The sequence below is a fragment of the Catharus ustulatus genome, chromosome 21, assembly GCF_009819885.2.
Source record: "Catharus ustulatus isolate bCatUst1 chromosome 21, bCatUst1.pri.v2, whole genome shotgun sequence".
Lineage (NCBI taxonomy): Eukaryota > Metazoa > Chordata > Aves > Passeriformes > Turdidae > Catharus > Catharus ustulatus.
Window position 1 is genome coordinate 1,269,113 of NC_046241.1, and position 26,973 is coordinate 1,296,085.

The window sequence follows — 26,973 nt, forward strand, 5'->3', positions numbered from 1 at the left end:
TGGAGCTCGGGGCTGTTTGCTGCTTGGATCAAAGGCCATCAAATACAAATCCTTATGGATGGTGGCACATGAAAAGGCCAAGGGCACATTGATTTCTTCAGCAGGTCCCTGGATTTAGGGTGCCTAGGCAGGGTGAGGACAGATTTGATTTAGATGAGGAAAGTGAGATTTGGGGCAGAGCCCACTCAAGAGGAGTCTGGCACAGAGTGGGGTGAGCTGAAAGAAGCAACTTAAAAATCTCAGCAGCTTCTTCATGTTCCCTGCAGCCTGGGGAAGGAGCAGGGCAGGCTGCCACAGCCCTGGGCCTACACCAGGACACCTGCAGGGAATTCAGGAGCTGGAGGCTCTCCCTGCCTCTGGCCAGGGTTGTTTCCTGCCATCTTCAGCACAATGACCAAGTGTGGTTTTTCAGCAATCCTCCAAAGTAGACTTCTGTTAAATTCAGGCTTCCTGTGTTGCAGGTTTCATGTCAACTTCAAATTTCTCCAACTGGAAAGAGCCCCAGACTGGCCTAGGAAAGAGCTGCTTTTCCTGTCTAACCCCACATACAATGAACAGGGGCTGCTCTGCTGGCATTCCCAGCAGGCCCCAGCTCTAAGAGGACAACACCTCAGGAGATTGTTACAGCTCCCTAAAACTCCTCTCCCCAGCTCTCCCCTCTCCAGGGCAGGCAGATCTGGGAGGCACCAATTCCTCTTTCCATCCCTCCCCACACCTGTGAAGTGTGACTGAGCTGGAACAAAGAGCTCTCAGTGAATCCCCACGTTCCCATTCCAGCAGCTTCAGGGCATGCTCCTGGCAGCTGGGGATGCTGCTCCTCACTCCCATCCCACAGCACCTGAACAGGAACACTGGGCCCTGCTGTTCCCTCTGAGGGTTGCACTGAAGACTGTTCCCAAAACACACCCCTCACCACAGTAAAATGCAATCTATTTTATTGGTTAATTATGTACAGGAGATTCTTGATATTCACAGTAACATCAGAGAGGTTACCGCCACAAAGAGCAAGAGTAAAAACAAAACTGACAGTCCACTGTAAACTAGAAATCCTGCTGGATTGGGTGGGACTGGCTCCAGACAAACTCAAAAGGCACTCAAAGAAAAGCAACAAAACCCCACTGAGGGACATGGGCTGGATGCTCTGAGCTCCCTCCTTGATGATAATCCAGAGACACAGCGGACGCAGAGCAAACATCAGGGCACAGGGACAGGCACAGGATGTCACCCCCAAGCAGGACAGCACACCCAAACATGCTACATGTGTGTCAACACAGGAGTTTGAAGTACCCAGGCCTGGTCATCCTTCGAGTCCTCCCCTCCCCATGTTACCAGGACAACTTCAAATTCAGCAGAGGGGCTGGGACTGCCCCAGAGCTGCCGATCCTGTCCAGAGGGATTTGCTCAGGCTCTGCTCAGCACAGGCTCTGCTCAGCACAGGCTGTGCTCTGCATGCAGCAGCCCGGGCTGGGAACACACCGTGGTGGCATTTGGCAGCAAGGGGGAGGCTGGGACACAGGGAGGTTGGTGGCTGGATGGTGACACTGAGGAAAGCACAGCCTGGACATGCCCCTTCCCCAGCTGCACATCAGGGAGCTCAGGAGCAGAGGGGACACAGCCTCTCCTCAGCCATTCCCTTCTCACCTTCCCTGGCAGCCCAGGGTGCCCAAACCAGGCTGCAGGACCAGCTGGGGCACCTGAGAGACTCCTGCCTGGGGCAGTGTTCCCTCCCTGTGCACGCTGCAGAAAGCTGTGTGCCCTCTCTGGGGACAGCAGGGGCAGGAGATGAGCCTTGGAAGCTCATTCTGGGGGAAACAATTCCAGGAGCACAGCTGCTACAAGCAGAATGAGACAGAAAAGCTTAACAAGAACCAGACTGACACTGCATGAGCCACAGCCTGATCTCCAAGTCATCCCTCAGAGAATTCAAGCCTGGTCACTTGGATACACAGAAAAGTGGTTCAAAGTTGACAGCAAGATCAGGCCAAGCAGCTCCTGTTTCAAAGAGAGACACAGCAAGAGGTATTTGAGGTGACCAGTGTCACCACACAGCCACTCCTCACTCCAGCCTGTGATTGTGAGGGCAACAACTCCAGCCCCTTCCAGAAAAACCAATGGCAGCAGTGGCAATGTCACCCTGAGCTCCTTCAGGGGTCAAGCCCTGCAGTGCAAACCTCCACAACATCAACCACCCTCTCCAGCTTTTAACAGCTTCAGTTTTCTCTGACAAACACTCCGATTTCCTCTCAGTTCCAGCAGGAGTGGGAAGGGATTGTCCATTTTCTCTGTCCAACACTAACATTCCTCCCAGCTCTCTAGGTATGGGGAGGGTCAGGTTTCCCCTCCCATGATTGCCTGGAGGGCCCAGGAGACTTTTACCTGTGTGACAGGTGCATAGAGGACACCAGTTCTGTCACAGACACAACTCCCTGCAAAGATCAGACTGGGGAAGGAAGTACTTTTCCTGTCTCTCAGCAGGAGGTGGCTAGAACTTTTCCATGAAAATAACTTTGCCTCTTTCACCCAGATGTGAATTTGCTACAGAAAGCAGCTATTTAGGAACCTAATCCTGCTTTTAACTCAGCTCCTTTTATTCTCTAGTTGCACTGTCCAGAGAAAACAAGATGTCCAAATAAACAGCTGGCATCAGCCCAAGAGGGCTGACTTTGGGAGGTGCAATTCAAGCCCTGGCAGCAGCAGCAGCACTGGATTTCCTTTATGAGGGTGAGAGGGTGTGCCCTGTGCAGGGACAGCAGCACCAGCACCATGGAGCACCCAGGTACACAGGCCTCACCCTCTAAGGCTCAGGGGCTAAAATATTGCATTCCAAAGATTGGCCTTCCTCACACAGCTGCTGCCAGCAGCATCTTCAGGGGAAAAAACCTTCCTGTGTGTGCCCAGAGCCTTCATCCCAGTAGGATTCCCTGTTCTTATGGCATCTCCCAGACACCAGTCCCAGCCTGAAACTGGGGCCTGTTCTCAGTGTCTTTCCCAAATTCTCACTGTCTTCTCTTCCAGCCAGTTACAGGCACAAACTGGGCAACCTGGGTAGAGGGAAGACTCCAGCTTTACATCACACTCTGCACACCCTTTCTAATCTCCAGGTGCTAAACCAGAGCTGCTCCCCAAGCCTGACCTGGCAGCAGACAGGCAGGAGGGTGGTTCTGCCCCCTCACAGCCTGTCCTGCTTGGGCCCTGAGCAGAGCCCACAGCACTGAGTTCATTACTGCACCACAGCACCTGTCCCGCACTGCACTGAAAACCTGCATCTCCAGCATGGGCACACTGTGATTATCAAGACAAAGAGGAGTCATCTGGGTCAGGAATACTTTTTGATTAACCCAGGCTGCTCCAAATTTCACCTGAGGAGGCACTGAAGGCTGCTGTGATCCTGTATTTTCCTCCTCCTCTTCCCCAAATCTCTCCTTCACAGGAACATGGTTGTTTTCCTCCCTTCACCTCCACCCAGGAATACCCTCCAGCCATTTTAACTTTAGTGTCATTAAATCATTATTTGGCTTTTGCCCCATTTACAGAACCAGTTCTAGTAACCCAAAGCTTAGCTCTATTTCCATCCAGGTGCAGTTCCACATGAAGTACCTGTGGGATCAATGGTTTATTTGGAATCTTTTTGCCCTGCAAACACAGAACTATTATCCTGCATCTGATCCATAATTGGAAAGGGAAGGCAGCCAAACTCAAGTGTTCTCCCTAGGGGCTGAGTAATGCTGCTGGATACATCAGATTAACAACACTCATCATTCTCTGGTGGGCTTAGAGGGCAAGTTCATCCAACCCCTGGAGCACCCAAGTCACATCCTTGGGTCAAAGTCCTCCCTTGCCAGGACACACCTGAGCATATCTGATGTGCAGCACCAAATCTTTCTCAGAGGCTGAGTCCTACAGCAAAAGGTGTCATTGGCCCCAAAAGCCACAATGCCAGGGCAATCTTGTCCCCTGGCATTATGTACACATTGAAAAAAAAAATCAAAATTAAAACAGCCATTCACACATTATTGGCAACTTTGATCTTTTCCTCACATTCATTAAACCCTCACTGACGAGCATTTACAATTTAAAAATAAAATGGTTTTGTTTTCTTTTTAGAATAATAATTTCTACAGTTCTGTCAGCCAACTAACTTCAATCACAGCATAATCTAAGAATGAAGCAAATCCTGGCCAAGAATGGATGCCATGGACTCTCAAGAGTCAAGGGGAACAGCATGTCCCAGCTTCTCACATCCCTGCACCCCTCCAGGAACCCATGGTGAACTCCAGGTGATTTTTTTTTTATCATGATTCTCTTGGCAGCTTAGGAATGCTCCAGTCCTCGGGTGGCTGCTCTTGCAGGGCTGGGGTGGAGAGGCCTGAGGGCACACCCAGTGTTAATGGCAGTGCTCTGTGATATCCACCACCACTGCCTTTTTCCAGCTGAAGAAGAAGTAGCCGGTGCCTGCTCCGGCGGCCACGGCGATGCACAGGTACCCGTTGTAGGTCATGAAGATGAGCATGAGGAAGTAGCTGACCACCACCTGGATGATGTGCAGCACAGTCTGCAGCAGGTGGGGTAAGCTCAGCATCTGCTGCCTGGGAACACAAACCCAAACAAGTCAGCAAATGGAACAGGTAGGAAATGCACATCCCCAAAGAGAAAGCTGCCAGGACAACGAGGTGGGTGTGGGATGGCAGAGAAGGTGGCACCAGCCTGGGCAGGGACTTCCGTGTGCAGATGGCACCCAGAGCTGTGGTTTTGCTCACAGAGCAAAGCAAGCATGGAGCTTGCTGGGAGGACACAACTCTTAGCTGAGAAACAGACTTTGCCAAGCTTCTTTTACTCCCCATTCAAAAGCTGAATGCACAGAGGTCTTGACTACTTGTCAACAAAAGGATTCTGAGTGTTTTCTGTCAGGGTCACTGGATGTAACACCCAAACTCTGCTCCTGGGAACACCCCAAACACATTCATTACAAAAACCCCAAGCTCATCTGGCTCCTTGCTGCTTTCTTCCTCTGTCCCCATCCTCAAGGGAGCCCAGGTGTACCCCAACCTCACAGCGTCCCAGTCTGGAGCCAGGACACTCTCCAGAGATCAAAACTGGCTGCACAAAGTTTCTCCTGTCCAGTTTCACCTGCAGAGCTTTGTTTTAGAATGAAGTGCAATCCTTACCCCACGGTTTTGTGTGTCTCCATCAGGATGGTGCCGTTGGGGCCAGGCACTGGCATGGAGTTATAGCGGATGCTGACTTGGGATTTCCGGAGCAGACACTCCCGGGCGATCTTAAGGCCTTCATAAAACATGGCCAGGAAGAATACAGCCACAAAAGCACCAGCCATTTCTGACAAGAGAGGAAACATTATTGTCTCTGGGCAAGAGAATGTGTCAGCAGAGTCACTGAGGGATTAAACAACCCCATTGTGCTGCACAGGCATGGCCTGGCTCCGTGTGCATGCACAGATAGGTGGGAAATGGGAATTTTATCCAGACACTCACTGCAATTTCACCCATAAAGCAAAAGCAGCAATCACTTTTGCTAATAAAGCCAAACTCTTGAACTTTATAAATATCTCCATTTTTCTTTCACTCCACAGATATCATTTAAACCAGACTCAACACAGCATGACCACAGATTCTCAGCACAAGTAATAAGGTAATTCCTGAAACATGAATCCTGAAACACCAACTGCAAACCTTTTGTCTGGACTGCACAAGACAGTGTTACTAACCTCCAGGAGAATTGATTGTAAGTCCAGAGAACAGCAATGGCACATTCTCATAGCTGAAGTGGAAAGTCATGGCCTGCCCAAAACACAAAGAACACCAAGATGAGCTTGAAGAGCTCATCCCAAGGAGCTCACAGCAAGGTGTAGCAATGGGGTTTGTATCAGAACAAGAACTCAGACCAGTTTATTTGGTCACCACCTAAACACCAAGAAACTCTCCAGTAGTTCTGGTGTAACACACACAAGAGAGACAGGGATGAGATGCTCCAGGCTGCAGTTCCCAGCTCCCTCAGCAGCCCTGGGCAGGAGGCCCTGTCCTTCACAGAACTGCAGGGAAGTGCCTTCTCCTGGCTTTTGGAGCTCCTTTTAGCCTCAGCATCAGCAGTCATCAGGAACTGGGGTACAGGACACCTTCCCTTCCCCACTTGGACCTGCTCTGTATGACACAGGTAAGGGTTGTACAGGTGAGTCCTCTGGTGCCCTCCTGCATTGTGCCAGCAGTGTTCTCTCTCTATGGAATTCCCAATACCCTATGGGAAACAGAGGCCTAAACACAGCTAGACAAAAGGTAAAGGCAGCCCACAGGTGCCCCTGGGTGAAAATGGCTCCTGAGCTTGCACAGTCAATGCTGTGGGAAGGGGAGACATCAAAGATCCCCAGGCCAGATGGAGGTGATACAAACTTCCCATCTAGGTAAATACAGCTTGGCATGTCTTGGGCACAGCTGCACACAGGATTTTCACATGGGAAGTCCTGACCAAGCAGAGGAACTTCTCTTTGAACTTCTCTTGTTGTGCTTAATTAAGGTTATTTGCTGAAGCTCAGGATTATGATTCATTTCAGCATCCATAAGAATCAGCTCATTTCCCCCAGAGCAGAAATAACTGTAAAACACCTTTTAGAGAGTACTTTTCATCTCTTCAATGAATTGAACATATTTACATTTAAAACAAACCCCACATAAATCCATGAACTGCAGCTGAACCTGAGCCTGTTACTTGGTACCAGTGAGGAATGGAAAACACACATTAAACGTGCTCAGTCTGTTATCTAACATGCTGTACCTATGTACTGCCTTCCCTGACAGATTTATTTGCAATATGAACTCAAAATCTTGTGCAATTATTCAGAGTTTTCAGCTGCAGGGCAAGGCAGGGTCCTGTAACTATCCAGAGAACATTTGTGAAGACATTTACATTGAAAGTAATGGCCCAGGGACATCAACACTGAGCTGAGATGATGGGAAGAGCTTCACAAGGAGAACAGTGGCAGTGCTGGACTGAGAGCTCCACGTGGGCCATGCCCACCAAGGTTGTTCTGTTGCTCTCCTCTCCTGCTGTGGTACTTGTTACAATAGAAATAGAAGCAGAGATTTTTGGTTCTCTTCTCAGGCACGGAGCTGGCAAACTCCAAGTGAAGGTTTGCAAAATCTGCTCCTGAGAACACTGTTATTTGATATGGAAATGTGCTCTCTCTTCCCTCCTTCTGAAATTTAACCATAAACAAACATGTTTTAATATTCTGAAACTCACTCCAAAATTACTTAGGAAAAGGAGCAAAAGCTGAAAAAGTTCCTAGAACTGTCTACACACAAACACTGATCCTCTGGTCATCTCCATGGAAACTCTGGCCAGGATCTCTGCAAAGCCTCAGTGATGCCAGAATGCACAAGTCTGAACCTGCTGGAATCAAAGTCAGCTGGAGCAGCAGGAATCAGGACCAATACAGCCTTAATGGCAAGAGGCAAAGAGCTCTGGCAGTGCTGTGCTCCCCAAACCCAGTGTGCTGTGAGTTCAGGAGGGAAGGGCACACAGGGAGCTGAGCCCCTCACACTGCTGGGCAATCCCCTCAGGGCTGCCTGGGGCTCTCACTGCCAGCCTGGAGAACTCCATCCACCCATTTCCTGCAGGAAAACTCTTGCTTTGCATTTCTGCCCTTAGCTGGCTGCAGAGCAGACACCAGGCTAGCTGCTGGAAAGGTTTTTGCAAAAAAAGACAATTTTGCCAAAGGATCTCCAGCTCTGAAATCCATTTCCTCCTCTGTATCCCTCATGCCGCTCCTTCACTCCAGAAGACCCACAGTGGGATGTGGGTTTAACCTGGATGGATTCCTACCTCCCAAAGCTCAGGTTCATTTCCAGTTCTTAAGAGCACAGTCTAAGATGACAAGTTACTCTGAACCACAGACAAGGAAAAATTCTCTGGTTAATTATGACTTCACTCACCATCATCATCATGTCAGATCCGTGACTGTGTCCCGAGGCTGTGGTGGGGTGGTGATGCTCAGGAGGATGTGATGTTGGCATGGAGCTGTTCATGTGGTGAGACATCTTGAGGACAGAGAGATTCACAAAGGCACATAGAAAATTGAGACCCTGAAAAACAAACAGAAAATGAAGCCCTTTTCTAAACAGAATGTGATTTCTCTACTGCTACCGCATGAGAAAATATTCCAAGGCACTGAGACCTGCTGCCTGTGGAGAACTCCTGGAGCTTCCTCATGGTCCTGCTCTGGCTACAGAGAGCACACAGCAGGACACTTTAAAGCAGCTGTGTCCCTCTGCAGCCTAATCTGATTGAGATGGCACCTGGGGCAAGTGCTCAGCATAAAGGAACATTTCTTATCTACATGAGGAAAAAAACAGAGCCCCTTCCCAAGTGCAGTCTTGCAAGAGGCAAAAAAGTCACAAGCACCACTTTAAATTGCTTATAGTAAAGGATCAGATCACAGGATTTCTCTTAATTGACAGTTATGCATTTTATTGGGAACAGTTTAACACAGAAATTGTGTTAGTTGGTACATGACCTACTGCCAGGCAAAGGTCTGCAACTGCTACAGGCAATCCAATTTCATTTCCATGAGCTTTACATTGCCACATCTTCCCTTTAATCACATTAACCACACTGAGAGAAACACTCAAGAGGCTGCCAGTCCCAATCCTTAATCTGGTTACAGCAAATCAGGGATGTCTGGATACACTAAAAAAATAAATAAAAATACGCTCTGTGATTACCTGTGGGTATGGCTGCTGCATTCTGCCCCAGCACTGCCTGAGCTGGCAATTGCTGGTGAGAAATGAAAATCATCAGGAAGAAACGGCAATAAGAGAGAAAATAACCTGGGAATCCCAGTCAGTCCTGAAAGCACAGCATCTGTCCTGCTGGACCCTGCCTGGAGTCCTCTGTACCCTCCCACTCCAGTCCTGCACTGAAGTAAAACCAAGGGAAATAAAAAGCAAAGTTTGGACACTTCATCAAATTAAAGTTTAGAAAGAGAGACAGACTTCTTTCCATATAAATCATCAGGAGAGTTTACAAGTGTGTTTTTTTCACATTTTTAAGCCAAAAGGCAGCATGGTGTTTGAACAGGTAGGCATGGCTATATTTAGATTGAAGAGAGGAAATGAGACTCTAGAAGAGCTTTCTAAACTGAAAGTAGCAAATAAAACCCTGAAAAGCAGCCAGTGGTGAAGCTGGCTCAGCATGTGACAGTGACACCTGTGCAGGGTCACTGGGGGCCCAGAACAGCAGTGCCATGCAGCCCTGGGAGCATCCATGACAGGAGATATCCAGGGTTTGGGGTTAAAGGAAAGTGAGCAATGAAAGAAATTAAAGATTTGGGAGAGGTAAGGAAACTAACTTCCCAGCAGTGCTGGGGAGGAACTCAAAGAGAAAGAGAAGTAACATCCAGCAGACACTGAAATTAAAAAATGCGGGGAAGCACCAAGAAGCGACATCAGGAACCCATAGCTCAGATGTTGGATTGATGTTCTGCATCTCTGTGCTGCTGAAGTTTGTAGCCCATCTCTTATTTCATCAGACAACCTCACAATAATCCTCTGTGAAGTAACTTGTCATGGAATCCAGTGGCACTGCCTAAAGCAGAATGAATTCTCTGTCTATATTTCTGCTAATATTTTTTAGCTCACTTTGTCCCTGATTTGTGCTTAAATATTGAGACCAGAAAAATGTTCATGGGGAGATAAAAAGGAGAGAGAACAATGCAAACAGTAGCTCAGTGACATAGAAAAACTTCACCAAGGGATACCTGCAGAATGGAAGATAATCCTGTTCCAGAGCTGCAATGTTCAGGCTCTAGAACTGCAGTCACACAAACACTTGGGAAAGGAATCCTCTGCCAAAACACACAAACTTCAAATTGTCTTTTGCATCAGGGAAGGAAGACTAGCCCAAGTGCTTTACCCACAGGATCAAAGGGAAATGTGCTGAGGAAAGACGTAACACAAGAACTTCCCCTCTCCTGCAGCCAAAATCTCCTGGAATCACAGAACCATGGAATATCCTGAGCTGGAGGGACCCACCAGGATCATTAATCCAGCCCCTGTCCCTGCCCAGCCCCCCCAACAATCCCAGCCTGTCCATCCCTGGCAGCGCTGTCCAAACGCTCCTGGAGCTCTGGCAGCCTCGGGGCCGTGCCCATTCCCTGGGGAGCCTGGGCAGTGCCAGCACCCTCTGGGGGAAGAACCTTTCCCTGAGCTGGGAAAGCCTGGCCCAGCTCCAGCTGTTCCCTGGCTCCTGTCCCTGTCACACAGAGCAGAGTTTAGAGCTGTCCCTCTTCTCTCAGTTGACTGATCCATTGCTTTTCCTTTGAATACAACATCCTCACCAACTACTGTCCAATGATTATTTATTCCTTTTAGGATTTCACATTCCTGCCAAGCTCAGCAGGTTCCAAAATGCTCCACAGAAGCCATGGCTGGTTACCAGATGAAAAACTGCCTTTGTGGCTGGGCTGTGTCCAGCTTTTCACTTTTTTCCTTCTCACTAATCATCATTTGTCTGCAGAGAGGGAGAAACAGTGAATATGCTCTCAGGATATTTACTCTGTAGGAACAAAGAACATGGTCAGGTGTTCAGGAGTGGCTGCCTGGGGTACAGGTTACAAAGGGCAAGCTTGAGCCTCACCTGAATAGAGCCTCACGTGCTATCCCAGTGCTGCAACACCAAATCCAACCCCTTGCTGCAGTCACCCAACACTGAAGGACATTTTATGAGCTCCTGAAAGGATGGGACATTAACTAGCTCAAGAGGAAATAACCTCATCTGAGCCACTTCAGCTGTTTTGTGTCACTGAAGGTAACAAACAGCAGCTGAATTTCTGTTTAAAAATAAATCAGTTCCAGTGCACAATCAGACTGATTTATAACTTAGGAGATCTCTACCTAAGCCTCGAGGTAAAAAACAATATGTAGGGCAGCAGCAGCAGGTTAATGGGTGTGCAACATTCCAAGCTGCAAATCCCTGGTTGGTTTGCACAGCTCCTAAGGAACAAGCTGACAGATGTGGAGCTCTGGGTGTCACAAGAAGGTGATCCTTTCACAAGGCTGATTCCAGACCTGAAGGGAAAAAATCCACCCCTCTACAAGTTTCTATTACTGTAAATTCTTTAAATAGGTTTAGCCTTGTACAAAGGCAGCCCTTCAGCAGGTATTTCTGCCTGAATGGGTGATTTGATCTCTGGCTGCTGCCTGCTCCATGTTTGCAGTGAGAGGGAGAGGCACTGGAGCGCATTCCTGAGCACAGAGCCCTGGGGAGGGATGTGCCACAGCCCACGGCTGCATCAGGCTGAGGTGCTCTGAACACCTGAGGGGGACAGACCCCAGGGTGCACCTGTCACAAGGGACACACACAAAGTCATTTTTTGTGCTCTGCAGGAACCTATTGCCTAAGAAAACAAACAGGGTGGAACAGGAGAGAGGAATGAGGAAATTCTCCTCCAGGGTTTCTTTCTTTCCCTCTCAGTGCTGTTACCCCAGGTGAGAGAAGCCACAGCTTCCATTTCACAACCCCTCAGATTTTTAAGGAAAACTGCAAGACTCTGAGCTCCACAGGACTTCTCTTTCTTCAAGCAGGACTTCAGGCAGGCCCTGCTCACCCTGAGGTTTCTATCCCAGCCCTGCAATGCCACCATGGCAGCTCTGCAAAGCAGGCTGCATCAGGACAGGTGCAGCCAGGAGCAGGGTCTGACAGCAGCAAACTGGCAGCACCAGGACGCACCTCACCCTCTACCAACATCAAACCACTGCTGCCTCACCTCACAAATACCAGGAGGCCACGTTTGCAACTCCAGGGCACAGAAAAGGGGAGGACAGGCAGGAGGTGACAGGGCACACATGAGTGCAGGTAAACAAGCTGGAGTTGATTAGATGCTAAAGCCAAAGAAGTCTTTTCAAGCAGGTCTCAATCAAAAATCACTGCCTTACACATAACCCCCTCCACAGCTTCCCTATCTATTGCTTCTGTGTTCATCCAGAGTCCTGCAACTTCACAGCAAATCAGTTTTTCCTGTGGCAAACACCCAAGGAAAATACACCTTTCAATGCAGAAACACAGGACATGCAGAACAGGACACACTATGGGAACAATCGAGCAATCTCCCACAAAGTGCTTTACAATCAGCTCAAACAGATCTTCCTTAAAGTTCCAAAGGAATGAAGCCCCTTTCCAAACAAGAAGTTCAACAGGATTAACACTGGAGCCCTAAATCAATGCCAATTACAGTATCAACTCTTCCTTTCTAAACAGTGCCTCATCTTTCCCAAAGCAGAAAACACAAGAATTAAGATTCCACTGGCTCTGCCCAAAAGGACCAGTGCCTTAAAAATCCCCTCTTTAGTCTCCTTTAGAGCAGTTATTTGTCCCACAGAGAGGGTGCTGCTGCAGTGGCCAGCACAGGAACCCTCCTGACTCCCCTCAGCACAGCTAGAGTGATTTGTACCCAACATCTCTGCACCACCACTTCTGATAGCAAGAACAGGGTCAGGAGGTCCCTCTCTTCTCCTGAACAAGCGAGAAAAACTTGGTAATATTTACTAAAAATTAAAATCAAAGCTCCTAAAAGAAAGCCAAGAGAAAATTATTAAAAATACAAGCTGGACAAGTAAAGACCTCTTGCTACATATCACATATGGCTCAGTGTTGCATGACACAAAGGAATGCTACAGAAAAAACACAGAAGGAATGGAAAAGGCACCCAGGAGTTCCCGGTGCTCTACTTACAGCAGTGCCCCTGGCAGACCCAGCTCCACTGGCTCCCAGCTTGTGGTCCCAAGGCCAATCCCTTTTTTGTTTGGCAGTGCTGTAAATGGAGTGGGAGGGCAGCAGCAGCCTGCAGACACTGCAGCTCTGTTCACTGCCTCTGGCTGTGGGCTCCACTGAGCTCGTCATCAGGAGACCTAAGCACTGCTTTTAGTTTATTCAGTTTCCTGGCAAACTTTTCTACTTTAACTGCTTCCTTTCCAAATGGGTGGACTTGTGATTCTACCAGGACCCCAGGCAGAGCTCCAGAGCTGAGGGACAAACCAATTCCACCTGTTCATGCTGTAGCAGAACTCAGCACTGGCAGCCAGGGCTCCTGGGCCAAGCTGTAAAGATACACTTTAAAGACACAGGGAACAAACACCACATTCTTCAGTAATGCAGCAGAACAGAGCTGTGTTACAGACACACACTGCTGTTTCCCAGTGTGAAAATTCCCCTTGGAACTGTCCCAAGCAGCTTCAGCAACCCCAGGCTGGCACTGAGACACAGGGAGGGACTGTGCTGTGCCCAGCACACTTAATTGCACACCTCTGTTTTTCCCTTGCACAATTCCTGAAGAAGGAACTCTTAGAGCTATATTAAGAACTCAAGGAATGTTTTGAGCTCACAGCAGAACTGTGGTTTGCCCTGGTACTGCCTCACCACCTTAGAGTCTCATCCTAAAGCTTTTCCCAGAAGTTTAAGGCTTCACAAAATCTCTACAGACCAGAAGGGGTTTGGATAAAGAGAAGGGCACAGCTCAGGAGCTCCAACACACACTGAGGGTGAGGCTGTACAAAACTTGGATTTCTTGGGGCTTGTCCCTGACCATGGAAGCTTGCTGGATTCAAACTGGATCAGCAGACCCAAGCAGGAACACAGAGTCTGGCACAGGGCACATCCTCCCTGTCTACCTGGGAGCAGGCTGAGCTATTCACACCCCCAGGTTTCAGAACTTCTGAAGGATGACAGGCACTCTGAAGGGTGTCCAGACAGAGATGCCAGAGGCTGCAGAGCAAGGAGTGGAGAATAATGGGCAAAAAAAGAGCTGAGCAGGGCTGCAGACAACATCTTGTGTTCAGATTCAAAAGGGGACAATGCCTGGGCAGCCTGTGACATGCCAGGATGGAAGCAGTCAGCAGGGACAGGCAGCCAAGCTGGGAACACCCAGAGCCCAGCTCTCCCAGCTGGAATGCACAACACAGGCAAAGAATGGGCTTTTAAAATGATGTGCAGGGTTTTCATGTTTTGTGAGGGGAGAAATCCACACAGATCTGACCTCTGCCATCACTTCCACTGAGGATCCCAGCTGGAACCATGACAGCACAGGTGTGGATGCTGAAGGTAATGACAAAGTTTTGGCACATCAAAACCACTCTGCTGTCCATGCCCACAACTGATGGGATTTGTCCAGGCTGAGACAGACAATTATTAAGGTGATCCTGACAAACCCCCAGGCAAGATGTGGGAAGGGAATGAAGCAAAACCACATCACCCACACAGGGAGATTTGGGGGTGATGCTTTAAGCCAGAGTTGAGCTCAGGTTCTCTGCAGCACAGGCAGATCACAGGGCTGGGGCCAACACTCACACCCTGCTCCTCCAAACACCCACCCTTCAGGCTCCTGGCTGCCATCATTTGCTTATTCTATTCTCACCAAATCCCTGTGTTTGTTGTACCAGCATGCTTATCCCTCTCTTTACTGGGTTGCTGTGTCCCCAAGGCTGCCCCCTCCACATGGAGCCATCTCACAGCATCCACAGACATGGCAAAAACCCCAAACAGTGTTCCAGTTCCAGACTATGGATTCCAGCTGGGGTGCTGGCTCACACAAGCTTCCTGGAGCTGCACCACATCATTTGGCAGCTTGTAGTTATATGCATTAATTAATGTTTAATTCAAATGAAGATTAAAACAAGATGATGAAGTATCAGCATATGTTCAATCCTTAAGGTCCTGTCCTCTGCTCTGAATCAGAGTATCCCTCAGCTGTACAACTCAAGCAAAGCTGGTCACAGCCACTGAGCACAATCCCCATTACTTGAGGAGGGGGCAGAGCTCTTCCTCTCAGCGTGGCTACAATAATGGCCCTTTGATGGAGTTTATTTTCATAGCAACCTTGTCTGGTCACCCTCTGTTAGAGGCTTCCCTAGAAGGGGATGGTCATTCCTAATCTCCCAGCTTCTGCAGATGCCTCAGGAAATCTGTAATCTTTGAACAAGAAGAAAAAATAACCCAGGACAGATTGTTCTTTACAGGACAATGCACTGAACTTCATTAAGTGAAGTACACACCATGTCATTACCCACAGGCCCAATGGAGTGAAAGGCAGCTGAAAACAACCCTGCAGAGCACAAAACCTCAGACTCTAAGTCTGGTAACATCAGAGTAAAGGCTGAGAAATGCTGGTAAGAGCTGTGTACAGGTGGCAAAATAATGGGGAGTCAGGCTGAGGCTCCCCTGTGGTCAAGCACTTTCCTCCAGGAGCTGACAAAGCAGTCAAAGAAGGATCCTCGTGAGAAGTGTGGCAAAACTGAGGAGTCCTTGCCAGCCCCTTCCAGGCTGTAAACTCATTTCTGCAGAGAAATCTGAGCCAGCCCAGGTGCAAACACCTGGAACACACACAGAGCTTTGCATGGAGATCCAGGAGTGATTCTTGACTGTCTCCACTGAGCTGAGACCAGGCAGTTAGACCAGGTGATTCCTGAAGGTGCCTTTCAACTTAACATTCCTATCCTATTCCTTTTCCATCCTCCAACACCCTCTGCTTGTGCTGGCCACCTCTCAGCTCTTGCCTTGGTAGTGCAGGTGAGATCACTTCCACCATGAGCACAGGAACCTTTAGCAAGAGGTGACAAAACCAACACTGTCACACCTCAGTTGATCTCTGCCCCTCACAAATCCAAGGTCAGCAATGCAGGGGTGGAAACTCCTCTCATCGACAAAGGAATCTCACACACATTCCCACACATCCCAGTGAACATCACATCTTCCTTTGAAAGAATCCCTGCAATCTCAGACTGATCCATGCCTCCAACTGTTGGGGCAAATTCTGGGGCCTGCATGTGGTCCCCAGTGGGGTGCCCTTGGCAGGACATGGGACAGCACCATCTCTTCAGCACAGCAGCACAGCTCCTTGCCCTCTGCTTTTGTGGCAATGGTTTGGAAGGTGCACACCAGGCTTTGGGGCTCAGAGTACAGCAGTGGGTACATGTGACCACAAATGCAACACACTCCTTGTCCTGCCCAATGCAAAACAGTAGGAAGGGCACAGCACCAGGAATTCCACTGGGATTGGGGCTGGCAGCTGCTGTGGAAGCCACGGGGTGCAGCCTTGCAAAACAGTCTGTTTGGCAGATGTGGCTCAGAGCACATCTGTCACAGAAATCTGGCTCCAGGGAGGGACACATCCACATGAGGGACTCTTACCCACACAAAGGACAACCAGGCAGGACACAGCAAACTCATTTTGGAGAAACTGATGTCAAGAATGCCATGACTTGAAGTTTTCAGTAACAACCTGCTCCCATTCTGATAAAACACAAATACTTTCAATCTGCATGAGTGCAAATTAACCTGAAGTCCCATTTCAGGTTGGACACTTTCCAAAGATCAGAACAATTCCAGCCTTGGCTGCCTTGAACAACCTCAGCCAGGGACTACAATAAACCAAGCAAATCCAAAGTGGAGCTCAGGGAAGAAAGCAAAGCTCACTTGGCCTGGAGTCACCCACATGCTGACCAGGAGCAGAGGGCCAGGAACAAGACATGTCAACCACAAGCTGCTTTTATTGCCAATAAATTCCAGTGAAGATTGTATTCATAAAGGGGAGCTGCTACATCAGCAGGTGCTGAGGAGAAATAGTGACAAGGTGGTACCAATTAAAAGGTGATTGGCATCTCTTCTATACTTCAGTTTCCCCACCACAAAACTTCCCCTTTTCCTTGTTACTGCTCCAAGAGAACAGCCCCCAGCTGCAGCCAGCTCTGCCCTCTGGGCAAAAACAGCAAGGACACCAATGTCCTCTGGGATGCCAAAGCCAGAGCACATCCATTCTGCACTAGGCTCTGACTCCTGCACTCAGGAGTGCCTTGTCCTGCTCAGTCCCACCAACAGCCCAATTTCCCCATTCTGTACATGTCCAGTGTTTTCCACTCTGTTTTCATTTCTTCCACCACCAGCATTTTCAATCCCTTATTTGCCCCACGCTGTTCATGGTTCCCCTTTGTGTCTGGGTGGATGAAGCAGCTGTCCTTCTTTTCTGGCACACAAGAGCACACACACTTCTGGAAAGTGGCAGAATTGAGGCACCTCAGGACATGCAGGAGCTGAGGAATGACTGCCATTCCCACAGCTCTCAAACAAAGGAGGTGCTGTACCAAAGCTGACTCTGTCACCTGGAGAGAACAGCACAGCCCCAGAGACACTGAAACCAGCACAGGATGGCACGTTCCAATTTCTTTGTGAAACAACCAGGATAAAAGGCACAGCAGAGACCAGAATTCCTTATTGCCTATGCCAGCATGAATTCAGAGCTAGAACTGACAAGCTTCCATCAAAGGCAATCCCCAGGAGGCATCTACAGAAGCACTTCAGCACTTCCTGTGACATCAGAGCCTTCTGAAGCAATCAGCCCAGGTCTGCAGACCAGCAGGCCACACCATCACCTTCACTCTCTTCCTCACATCATCAAGGGCATGACACAGGAGCACAGTAACACAAACCCAGGTCACAAAGTCCCCAGGATTCAGCAGCCAGGGAGGAGAAACCTGGCAGGAAGGGAGCAGACATAGGGCAGAATGGCTCAAAGGCCAGGGGAGTAAGAGCTGTGTTGAGATGGAGGAGCAGGAGGGTGGGTGGTGCTCAGCCAGGAGCCACCTGGGAATCTCCTGCTAAAAACTCTCAGCACTCACTGGTCAACTGAGCACAGCCAAGGATTGTGAGCTGTGAGGAGACAGAACAGCACTGGGAAGAGGAGACAGAAAAGCAGGCCCATGTGACCCATATTTCCAAAATTACATCATTCCTGAATAAACAGATACTTCCTTATCCTCAGTGGTGGTTTTTGCTGAGATGTTACACAACCAAACACAGGAATGGTGACCAGGGAGATGTGATCCATATGGCCAGAGAGCAGGAACCATCCTGCTGCCCCAGGGGAGGCTGAGAATAAATGGGACAGAGTCCTGAGCCTTGTGATACTCTTAAAAAAAATTTAATATAAAAATATATTTGCATTTGAACTCCATCTTGCAAGGTGTGTATTCTGTAATATTAGACAACTTCTGCTTCCTTAGAAAAACCAGGCCTAGTGGAAAATTTCACTTCCCATTTCATACGCCCTAATCAAGTTTCTAGCATATATTCCTCTGCCTAGAACAGGCAGAAGTTTTCTCTTCAGATCAAAAAAAAAAAACAAAACCCCAAACCTCACCACTTACATACAAGGTTCTTTATCATGCTCACCAATTCAGCATCCAGATTCCTGCACATTCAACACCTCCTGCACCACCTGTATGTATGGAAAGGAGCCTGCCTCTCACAAAAATGTGTCTGTCCACAGGGTAAGGACACAGATTATTGTTTGTGGCTGTTCAGTGGCCACATGCAAAAGCATTCCTTCTCTAAGGAATGACAGATATCTCAGGATGCAAGACAGGGAACCATTTGCAAGTTAACCCTGATAAACCATTGCTCCATGGTTTGCTGGAGTGGGAAGGACACACCAGGCCACACAGCATAAATGGCTCTGACCAGATTGATTTTATGGTGTCTTCAAGTCTTAAACCTGTAAAACTGTAAAATAATCTCAGGGGACATAAAATGAAAGCAGAGTCAAAAGTGCATTCCCAAGAAAGGAAGCACAAGTTTCCTCAGAGCCAGAAGTGATTCAATGTATACCAGAAGTGCATCAGTGGGTCTTTAACACAGCTGAAGGATTACAGATGTTTTATCTGTTATTACCTCTATGCAGACCTTACCTTGCAACAGCATAAATACCTTTGTCCCATGCAGGTAAAATTAAACCTGAAGGTAATAAATGGACTGCACTGGTTTATTAGAGACCTTATAAAAGGGAGTCCAGCACACGTGATTCACAGGAGATTCCCACATCTTACCCTGCTTGCCCATTTTCACACAGTTCAATTTCCCTCTCTGGCTGTTTTTCAACATTATAATCAGACTCAGCACAGAAAAGGCAACACTTGGACAAGTTCTGAACTGACTTTCAGATGTTCTGAGACTCTGAATAACAAGGAAACCACACTCCCAAACTCCTGGTGAGTTTTTAGGAGCCACTGCACACGTACAAAGTGAGACATACTGGTCTGAGCAATCCACACACGTTTTCCCATGTCAGTACAGCCAGGCACACATTACCTTGCACCACATGGGAAAGTGTCCTTGCAGAGCAATTCCACTGCACGCCTTTCTTTTCACATTTAAGCAGTTGTTTGTCTGTAATTACCCCTCAGAAGTGTGTCCATGTGCAGACACAGCGTTTTAACCATTCCCCTTCCCTGGAGCTGCCACGTTCCAGCCTGTGTCAAACACTGTCTCAACAGCCACAAGCTGATGTCAGCCCTACTGGGATACCCTGGCATTTCCAGCTCCTGCTCTGGCCTGTCAGGATCACCTTTGAAATGCAAGCTTCAAGCAAACACCTAAGATTTCACAAGCCTGAATTTTTGAAAAATGCCTTTTCTTGCAGAGGAGAAATGATGTGTCCATTTCATTTTGCACCATCCATGACTGTCCCTCAACACAAAAACCCGTTTCTACCACAGCCAAGAATCAAATTATTTTGTGTCTCCAACTTGTTTTGAGAAGCCTCAAGCTGTTCATGGGCAAAATACAAGGTAGAACTCAGGGCACCCTTGGCAAAATCCATTCCAGTGGGTTTTTAATTAAGCCCAGGAAGTCAGTCTTTGCTTTGGCAGATGGTTAAGGCCAAATATCCATCACCAGAGGCACCTTCCTACTCTTGATCCATGATCTTGGTAAACAGTGAGTGGATGGCACAGTGATACACAAACAGCTTCCAGGTAGTGATGCAAATACTTGAAGGGTTCAGAGAACAAATTCATAGCCCCAGTCCATGGAACTGAGAATTATCCTTTAGAAAACGTAACTGAACTATTGGAAGTATTATTGAAATTACTGAGTCACTGAAAATAGAACCTCAGCAAGGTAGAAGACCTCCAGTATTAAGAAGAGGAAAAGAGCAACGAACTCAAGTCTCTAGAAAGGAACCCATCTTTGGGAGAGCCTTGGCCTTGTGACACTCTTCTGACAGGAAGAGCCATGGCTGTAGGGCATGGAAAGCCAGAACAAGAGTCACCCACAATTTTTCCATGAGTGACAAAAAAACACTCTGGGAAAGAGCTTCACATGCTGGCTTTTTCATCATTTTTAAACCCCTAGACAGTCACAGAGCTGCTAATCCAAAGCAGAAATGATTCAGAGGTGAAAAATGCTGAGTACTTACTCTTCCAGAGACACGTTTTCTATCTACTGAGTCCAGCAGAGTCTTTTTCTCCAGAGAGGCAGTAAGTGTGAGACTGATCAAAGTTTCTCAACCCTCACATAATGCTGACAAGCACATCATTATCTCTATCAAAGGCTAATCATTAACTACTGCTTGGATTAGCTTAGGACCAGACCAAGCACTGGGATGCTCACACAGAGATCCACAGAGCAGCAAAAGCAGTTCCTGAGTCTCCCTCATGAGATCTTTGCACAAGTGCAAAGAGATTTTAGAGGTCCCTGATCTGATTAAGGGCATTGCAGAGATTACTTTCCAACACATTAACCAAAATACATTTCAAACATTCATATCCCTATCAGTAAATTAGTGGTTTGCTTGTTTCTGGATATTATAACAAAGCATGCTTAGTTTATTTTAGTATTTAAGTATTTTAGTATTCAAATTGAGAGACAGCAGGCTTAGATAAGATTTTAGGAAGAAATTATTCCCTGGGAGGGTGGGGAGGCCCTGGCACAGGGTGCCCAGAGATCCTCTGGCTGCCCCTGGATCCCTGGAAGTGTCCAAGGCCAGGCTGGATGGGGCTCGGAGCAACTCAGGACAGTGGGAGGTGTCCCTGCCCATGGCAGGGGTGGAACAAGGTGAGTTTTAGGGTCCCTTCCACCCTGAATCACCCTGTGACTCTATCTGCCCCATAATGAAGAAATACGATGTTTTCAAAGCTATCAGCCAGTTCAGGAGCATTGGGAAGTGAGAAAAAAAATAACAAGATAGATAAATCATCAGTTGTGCAGAAATTCTTCAACACTGTGTCCAAGACAATCCCTGTCAGGGTAACTGGCTCTGGGACTGCTCTGCTTGGGAAGCTGGAGCCAACAACTGCTATGGGGAAAAAAAAAGGAACAAAGCAGAAAAAGTGCAAGAACAGCTGTGCTGTGCCATGCAACACAAGGGGCCTCGTGGTGGGGCCTGTGGTTTCAAGCAAGATCAGAAGCAAGAGTTACACAAAAAGGGATCAACTGACAAGCAGTGCACATGACCCTGCTGTGATGTCCTGGAGGGTTTTACTTGAGGAATTCAGAAAATGAAGGAAAGTCAGGCTGCTGCCAAGAGGTTTTTTAAACTAGAAGCAAAATAATCAGAGTCAAGTGCATTAGGCTTTACCAGCCATACACAAGGATATCCACAGACACTGCTCTGTGCCTTTTATGAAATAAGCACAAAAAGGGCTTGTAAGTATAACCAAGCCTGTAACAGGAACACGAGGGCAGCTGTGGAACTCCCAACTTCGTTTGCAGCTGCTCAGGTTTCAGCCTGGCAGTATCTGTAACATGCTCCTCCAGCACACTTCAGCCTCACCTGACACCACCTCAAACACAAAAGTTCAACACATCCGTGTGAGATGTCTTACCTCAAGTTAATGAAGGGCACTAAAGCCAATGGTAACTTGATTTGTGTAAAACCCTCCTGGCAGCAAACCCAAAAATCATGACTCAGCCTCTTGTCAAATCCATCAGACCAGGAGCTCAGACAAGCAAGGGAGCCAAGAAAACCAGACCAACACTGATTGCATTTCACTTGCACAGTATCCCGAGGCTGGGTGTGTTCCTCAGGACCTTGTGCTCCCACTTCCTCACCACTTTGATGTCCAAGGGCTGATTTACACATCTGAAATGCCCTCCCACAGAGCCACACTGATGGCAGCACTGAGTGACTTCCTGAGGGCTGCAGGACAGTGAATTGGGATGGCTCCTACTGGGAGCACTGGCTTTGAGTCTTTGTTAGGATTTTTCCTTCCCAAGTAAAGGATACAAGCTTGGAAATGCAGTCCAGCTGTGCCAATGAGCTGTTTGAACGCCTTTGGGAGCAGGGAAGGTTAACAGGGGAAGCAAGTGACTGATGGGATCCCTGGCTCCCAGTGCAGCCTCTGGCAGAGTTGGGCCAGGAGCAGCCAGGGTGGCACAAGCTGCTGCCACTGTCCCACCACTGCCCCACTGCACTCTGACAGCACCAAATACAGCCAGCACACAAGGCTGGCTCACAGGGATGAGCCTCTCCCTGAGGAGGCTGGAGCTGCAGCCCTTTCCAGGAGCTGCTTTTCCCAGCTCTCCCAGCCAGTCTGCTCACAGCATTAGCTCAGACGAGCACTGCACCTCATAGGAGGCCTCAAAGCACTTCTTAACCCTACAGAGCCAAGTCCAATTATATTGTCTCTAACATGAAAAAAACCTCAAAGTGCATTTGCCAGGCACTCTTTCCCCTTACAGAGGCAGTGCCAAGTCTGCCAAGGTTTCCTTTATCCAGGTTAGCCAGAAGATCAGCTAAATATATCACAAAGCTCACATTCCAAGCTCCTGTACCTTCATCAGAGGAATGAAATCTCAATCTGTGATAACTAATGAGTAAGGGTGGGAAAAGGTTTATGGCAGTGAAGTGGCTCTCCCACAGTCTCAGGAGAGCTTGGGGCACTCACTGTGAGTTCCATGCCAGGACTCCTCCATTCTGTTCCCATTTTCTCCCAACTTCCCAGGATTCATATCAGGATAAGCTGAGCAAGCAGTGAGAGGAGAAGAGCCTCAATCTCAGCATTTGGCCTGTGCTCTAGAGCTACCATGGACTGCTCTAGTCACTTAGAAAAGGGAAAAGATTACATGTTTGGAATTTCTTTAGCAGATGATAAATGACATTTACATCTGTGATACAGCAAATGTGATATTTTTCTAAGATTCTATCCACAGAGAGGAAAAGAGCAGGAAACAAAGCCATTGTTCTGGCTGCAATCACAGCTGCTGAAGTGCCACTGGAAATCAGCTGGAGACCCTTGCAGATATGAACTGATAACACAGGAAAGAAAAGACAATGGGAAATGACATAAAAAACGGTAAAAACAAAAATGGAAATCTAAAAAGGAGCTATTTCATCACAACCCCCCACTTCTAGATTGGCTTCTAAACTAGGAAAGTCTAATTCCAGGACCAACAAATGAAAGGCTTTAGAAAGCACAGCAAAATAGGATTTAATTTGTTTACAATAACTAGTCCCATTATCCTCTGCATTAGCAGATTCCAGCTTTCAGATGAAAAAAGGTTAATGAAAAAATCACTGGCATCTTGTTCTCCAGGACCTGATTGGGAACATTTCCAGAAAATTAGATTGAAACAAAAGGCAATGGAGTAGATTAACTAAGATTAAATTTCCTAGAGAAAAACAACATAAACTAGATTGAGTCTTTTTCATCCTTCCCCAAGAAAAAATTGCCAAGACACCCAGTGATTTCCACAAGTGGCAGACTTGTGGAGAAGTTCATGCTGGCAATGTGCTTCAGCTCAACTTCCCAAAAATCTGCTGCAGGCTCCTGCTAACTTTGAGGTGACCTTCAGGCAGGCAGGGAAGGCAGCTCTGCAGAGCCATGGCAGCTTTCTGCTGGGTACAAGGGTCTTCATTACCCAACAGAGAAACCAAGGAGGAAAGGAGAAAATAGTTCATTTTTGTTGAAAGAACAGAAAGTTTTGTCTTCTCTTGGACTGAATGTCTGACTGGAAAACAAACCAGCTGAAAGGAAACTCCTCAGGGCCCTGCTCAGAACTCACTGTGTGAACATGGTTATTTTGTCATTTATGTCTAATATAAAACTCCAAAATATTATTCTCAATGCCCTCCCTTCTCAGGCACTAAGCTTTTGTTCAGGGATAGTGTCTCACCAATCCAAATCCTGAAGTTGCATCGTGAAGGGAAAAGTGAAAAATTCCCCCAAATCTCTTTCCAAAACAAAAAAAACCCCAACCCACAAATCTTGTCTTTGTACCACTGCAAGTCTGAGACAGTGGCAGGGATACCTTTAAAATTAAAAATCAAACAGGCAAAAGTGACTTGGAAAGGTGATTTCATTTCTCCTTCTACTGGCAGAAATTATCCTAACTCTCATCTTATTTAACAATCTGGCCTAGATGAGAAATCTGATATGAAATGAAAAGCAGCCAAGTCTCAGTAGGAAATGGTTGTACAAAATCCCTCTGTTCTCAACACAAAGTTGTGTGGGAGCCTGCAACGCCTGACAGTTCTTATATTTTCAGTACTTTATTTTTGGGGGGGAGGACAGCAGAAGCAAAAAACCTGCTTATTGCAACAGGATTTGTGTTTGTAGCAAAAAGCATCACTTTAATTTTGCATTGTACAGCAGGTAAGTCACAGCTTCACCAACAAATCCTGAGCTACAAAACCAATATTCATTTAAATAGCAATATTCACACATTATTCCCAGGGCCCCCTTTTTAATGAAGGATGGGAAAAAAAATAATGCAGAGTCCAAAGCCTCATGAAAGCCTCAGGAAACATTACATCATAAATGGAAGGATTTGGGATCATTAACTTGAACACTAACCCTATAAGATGCCGTATTATTACTCATGAAAAATCCTGCAAAAGCTTTACTGACCTCAGGCTCAAGCAGGGGCAAGTTGAGATCAAACAGACTGAAAATCAACTTAATAAACACTTGTGAGGAGCGTTTCATCCACCTGGGCACAAAAGCAGGACTAGTAAGCATTCTGGAGCTTGGAGTTCGAGCACAAACAGCAGAATTGGCCTCTGCCTGGGAACTGCGTGGAACCACAAACCCACTGCACACTCCAGTACAGATGAGGGCTATGAACAAAGCTTAAATTAAAAAAGAACAAGTGGCTAAGATGTGATGCTTGCTGAGTGCTGCAGGATGTGCTGCTACAGCCTCTTCCCCACCACACTGACATTAAAACTGGCCAGTGTCAGCACCAGTGAATCCCAGTGAAAAAAAATTAGGAAATACATACAGATACAACACTGGGCTAAGAAGATGGTGAAAGGTCTGAAAGGGCCACACAAGGAGCAGCTGAGGGCACTGGGATTGCTCATCCTGAAGGGGAAACTGAGGTCAGAACTCATCAGGGGTTGCAGCTCCTCCAATCTCTGCTCTGTCCTGAGGGAACAGCCTCAAGTTATCCCAGGGCAGGCTCAGGTGGAGCTCAGGGAAAGGTTCTTCCCCCAGAGGGTGCTGGCACTGCCCAGGCTCCCCAGGGAATGGGCACGGCCCCGAGGCTGCCAGAGCTCCAGGAGCGTTTGGACAGCGCTGCCAGGGATGGACAGGCTGGGATTGTTGGGGGGGCTGGGCTGGGTGATCCTGGTGAGACCCTTCCAGCTCAGGGTAGTCCATGATACCTACACCTAAAAAACCTGAAGTGCAACACCAGGACTTACCCACATGGGTCTTCACCATGTAAAAAACAAAAACTTCATTAACAACCAACCTGATAGAAATACAGGAGCCAAAGCAACAAACTCTATCCAAGGGACCCCATTTCCCATTAGAAGGAAGCTCATACCCACCTGCCTTACCAAGGTTGGAAAAATCTCCTCCCACCAGAAATTTACATCAAATTATTGTGGGGTTTTTGTTTTCTATTTTTAAAGAAATAATATTCTGACCCTTTCCAAATTTCATTTTAAATTCATCACACATTCTGCAATATAAAAGCTGCTTAACACCCCCCTTATCTTCTCCCTTTAGAAGTGGAATCAATGATATCTCAGTCATTGCAATAAACTCCTGAGTTACTACAAGTCCTCAACAGACCTGGCACCTTCCTGCTCAGACTCAAACATCCAGTCAGTAACTGACAGTACAAATTTCCAACCAGTGCCAGCAAATACCCAAAGCTAGGAAATACCAACCCTTATTGCAATTCTGACCTCCTGCACATTGTTTTTCTGCATTTCAACATCATTTGGATCTAAGGTGAAATCAAAGCCAGTCAGTCTCACAAAGCACATAAAGACACCAGCTTTCTAAGTGGGGAAAACAAACACAGAAAAACCATAGCACACCACCAAAAACTCATTAAACAAACCAACAAAAAGTGTATTTCTCAAGGTACGAGGCGAACGTGGCAAGGAGCTTCAGAGGGGCGGCGCAGACCTTTATCCACGCCAGGAACTGTTGGATGTTTAAGGACACAGCGCAGTGCCGATACCCGTGGGTAACTCAGAGAGCCGAACCTGGAGCACAGCAGTGCCCGGGTGTCCCCACCTTTCCCTCCCGAGCCCCACAGACCCACAGGGCCCTCAGCGGAGCCATGCGGGCCCTCAGGCTCAGCCCGGAGCCCCGGCGGGTCACGGCTCCCTCCCGGCAAGGGCAGCACGGCGGCCGCGGCCCGACTGTCACCTTGAGAACCGCAGGGTGACAGGGCCGGGCACCTCCTCCGGAGCGCGGGGAGCGCTGCCTGCACCCACACCGAGCTCACCCCGCACCTCCACCCTCACGTCCCATGGCTGCCCATCCCCTCGGAGCCCCCCGGCGCCCCCGGCCCGAGGTGCCGTGTCCCGGCCTGAGGGGAGGGGGCAGCCATGGGGCCCCTCAGGCGGGATGGGGGGGCGCGGTGGGCACGAGCTGCTTCCCATCCCCCCACCCCACGGAGTGCGCTCGTCACTCACCGCGCGACCGCCACGAGCCGCGGCCCTAGCTCCGCCCTCACGGCCAGGCCCCGCCCCCTCCGGGACCCCATAAGTCCCGCCCCTACCGGCAACCCTCAGGTTCCCGCCTTCCGCCGTGCCCCCTAAGCCCCGCCCCTCCGACGTGTCCCTGGAGGCCCCGCCCATGATGTGTCACTCAAGCCCCGCCCCTCGGTCTCGTTAAGCCGCGCCCCCGGCCCGTCCGTCCCCGCCGCGGCGCCGCTGGAGCCCCGCCCCCTCTGACG

At 48.3% G+C, this 26,973-nt stretch overlaps 1 protein-coding gene across 2 annotated transcripts; it reads right to left on the reverse strand.

Annotated features, from left to right (window-relative positions):
* Positions 1-918: 918 nt before the first annotated feature.
* On the reverse strand, positions 919-26,784 carry SLC31A1 (solute carrier family 31 member 1). Of its 2 annotated transcripts, none has more exons than XM_033077623.1 (5): positions 26,711-26,784; positions 7,944-8,093; positions 5,723-5,795; positions 5,166-5,334; positions 919-4,586 (listed from the first exon to the last, which is right to left on the reverse strand). In XM_033077623.1, the coding sequence occupies exons 2-5, from the start codon at positions 8,046-8,048 to the stop codon at positions 4,385-4,387; spliced, it is 549 nt and encodes a 182-aa protein (XP_032933514.1). In that variant the 5' UTR covers positions 8,049-8,093; positions 26,711-26,784; the 3' UTR covers positions 919-4,384. The 2 variants fall into 2 exon arrangements, with proteins under 2 accessions (XP_032933514.1, XP_032933513.1); XM_033077622.1 differs by lacking the exon at positions 26,711-26,784 and adding an exon at positions 12,739-12,921.
* Positions 26,785-26,973: the final 189 nt, after the last annotated feature.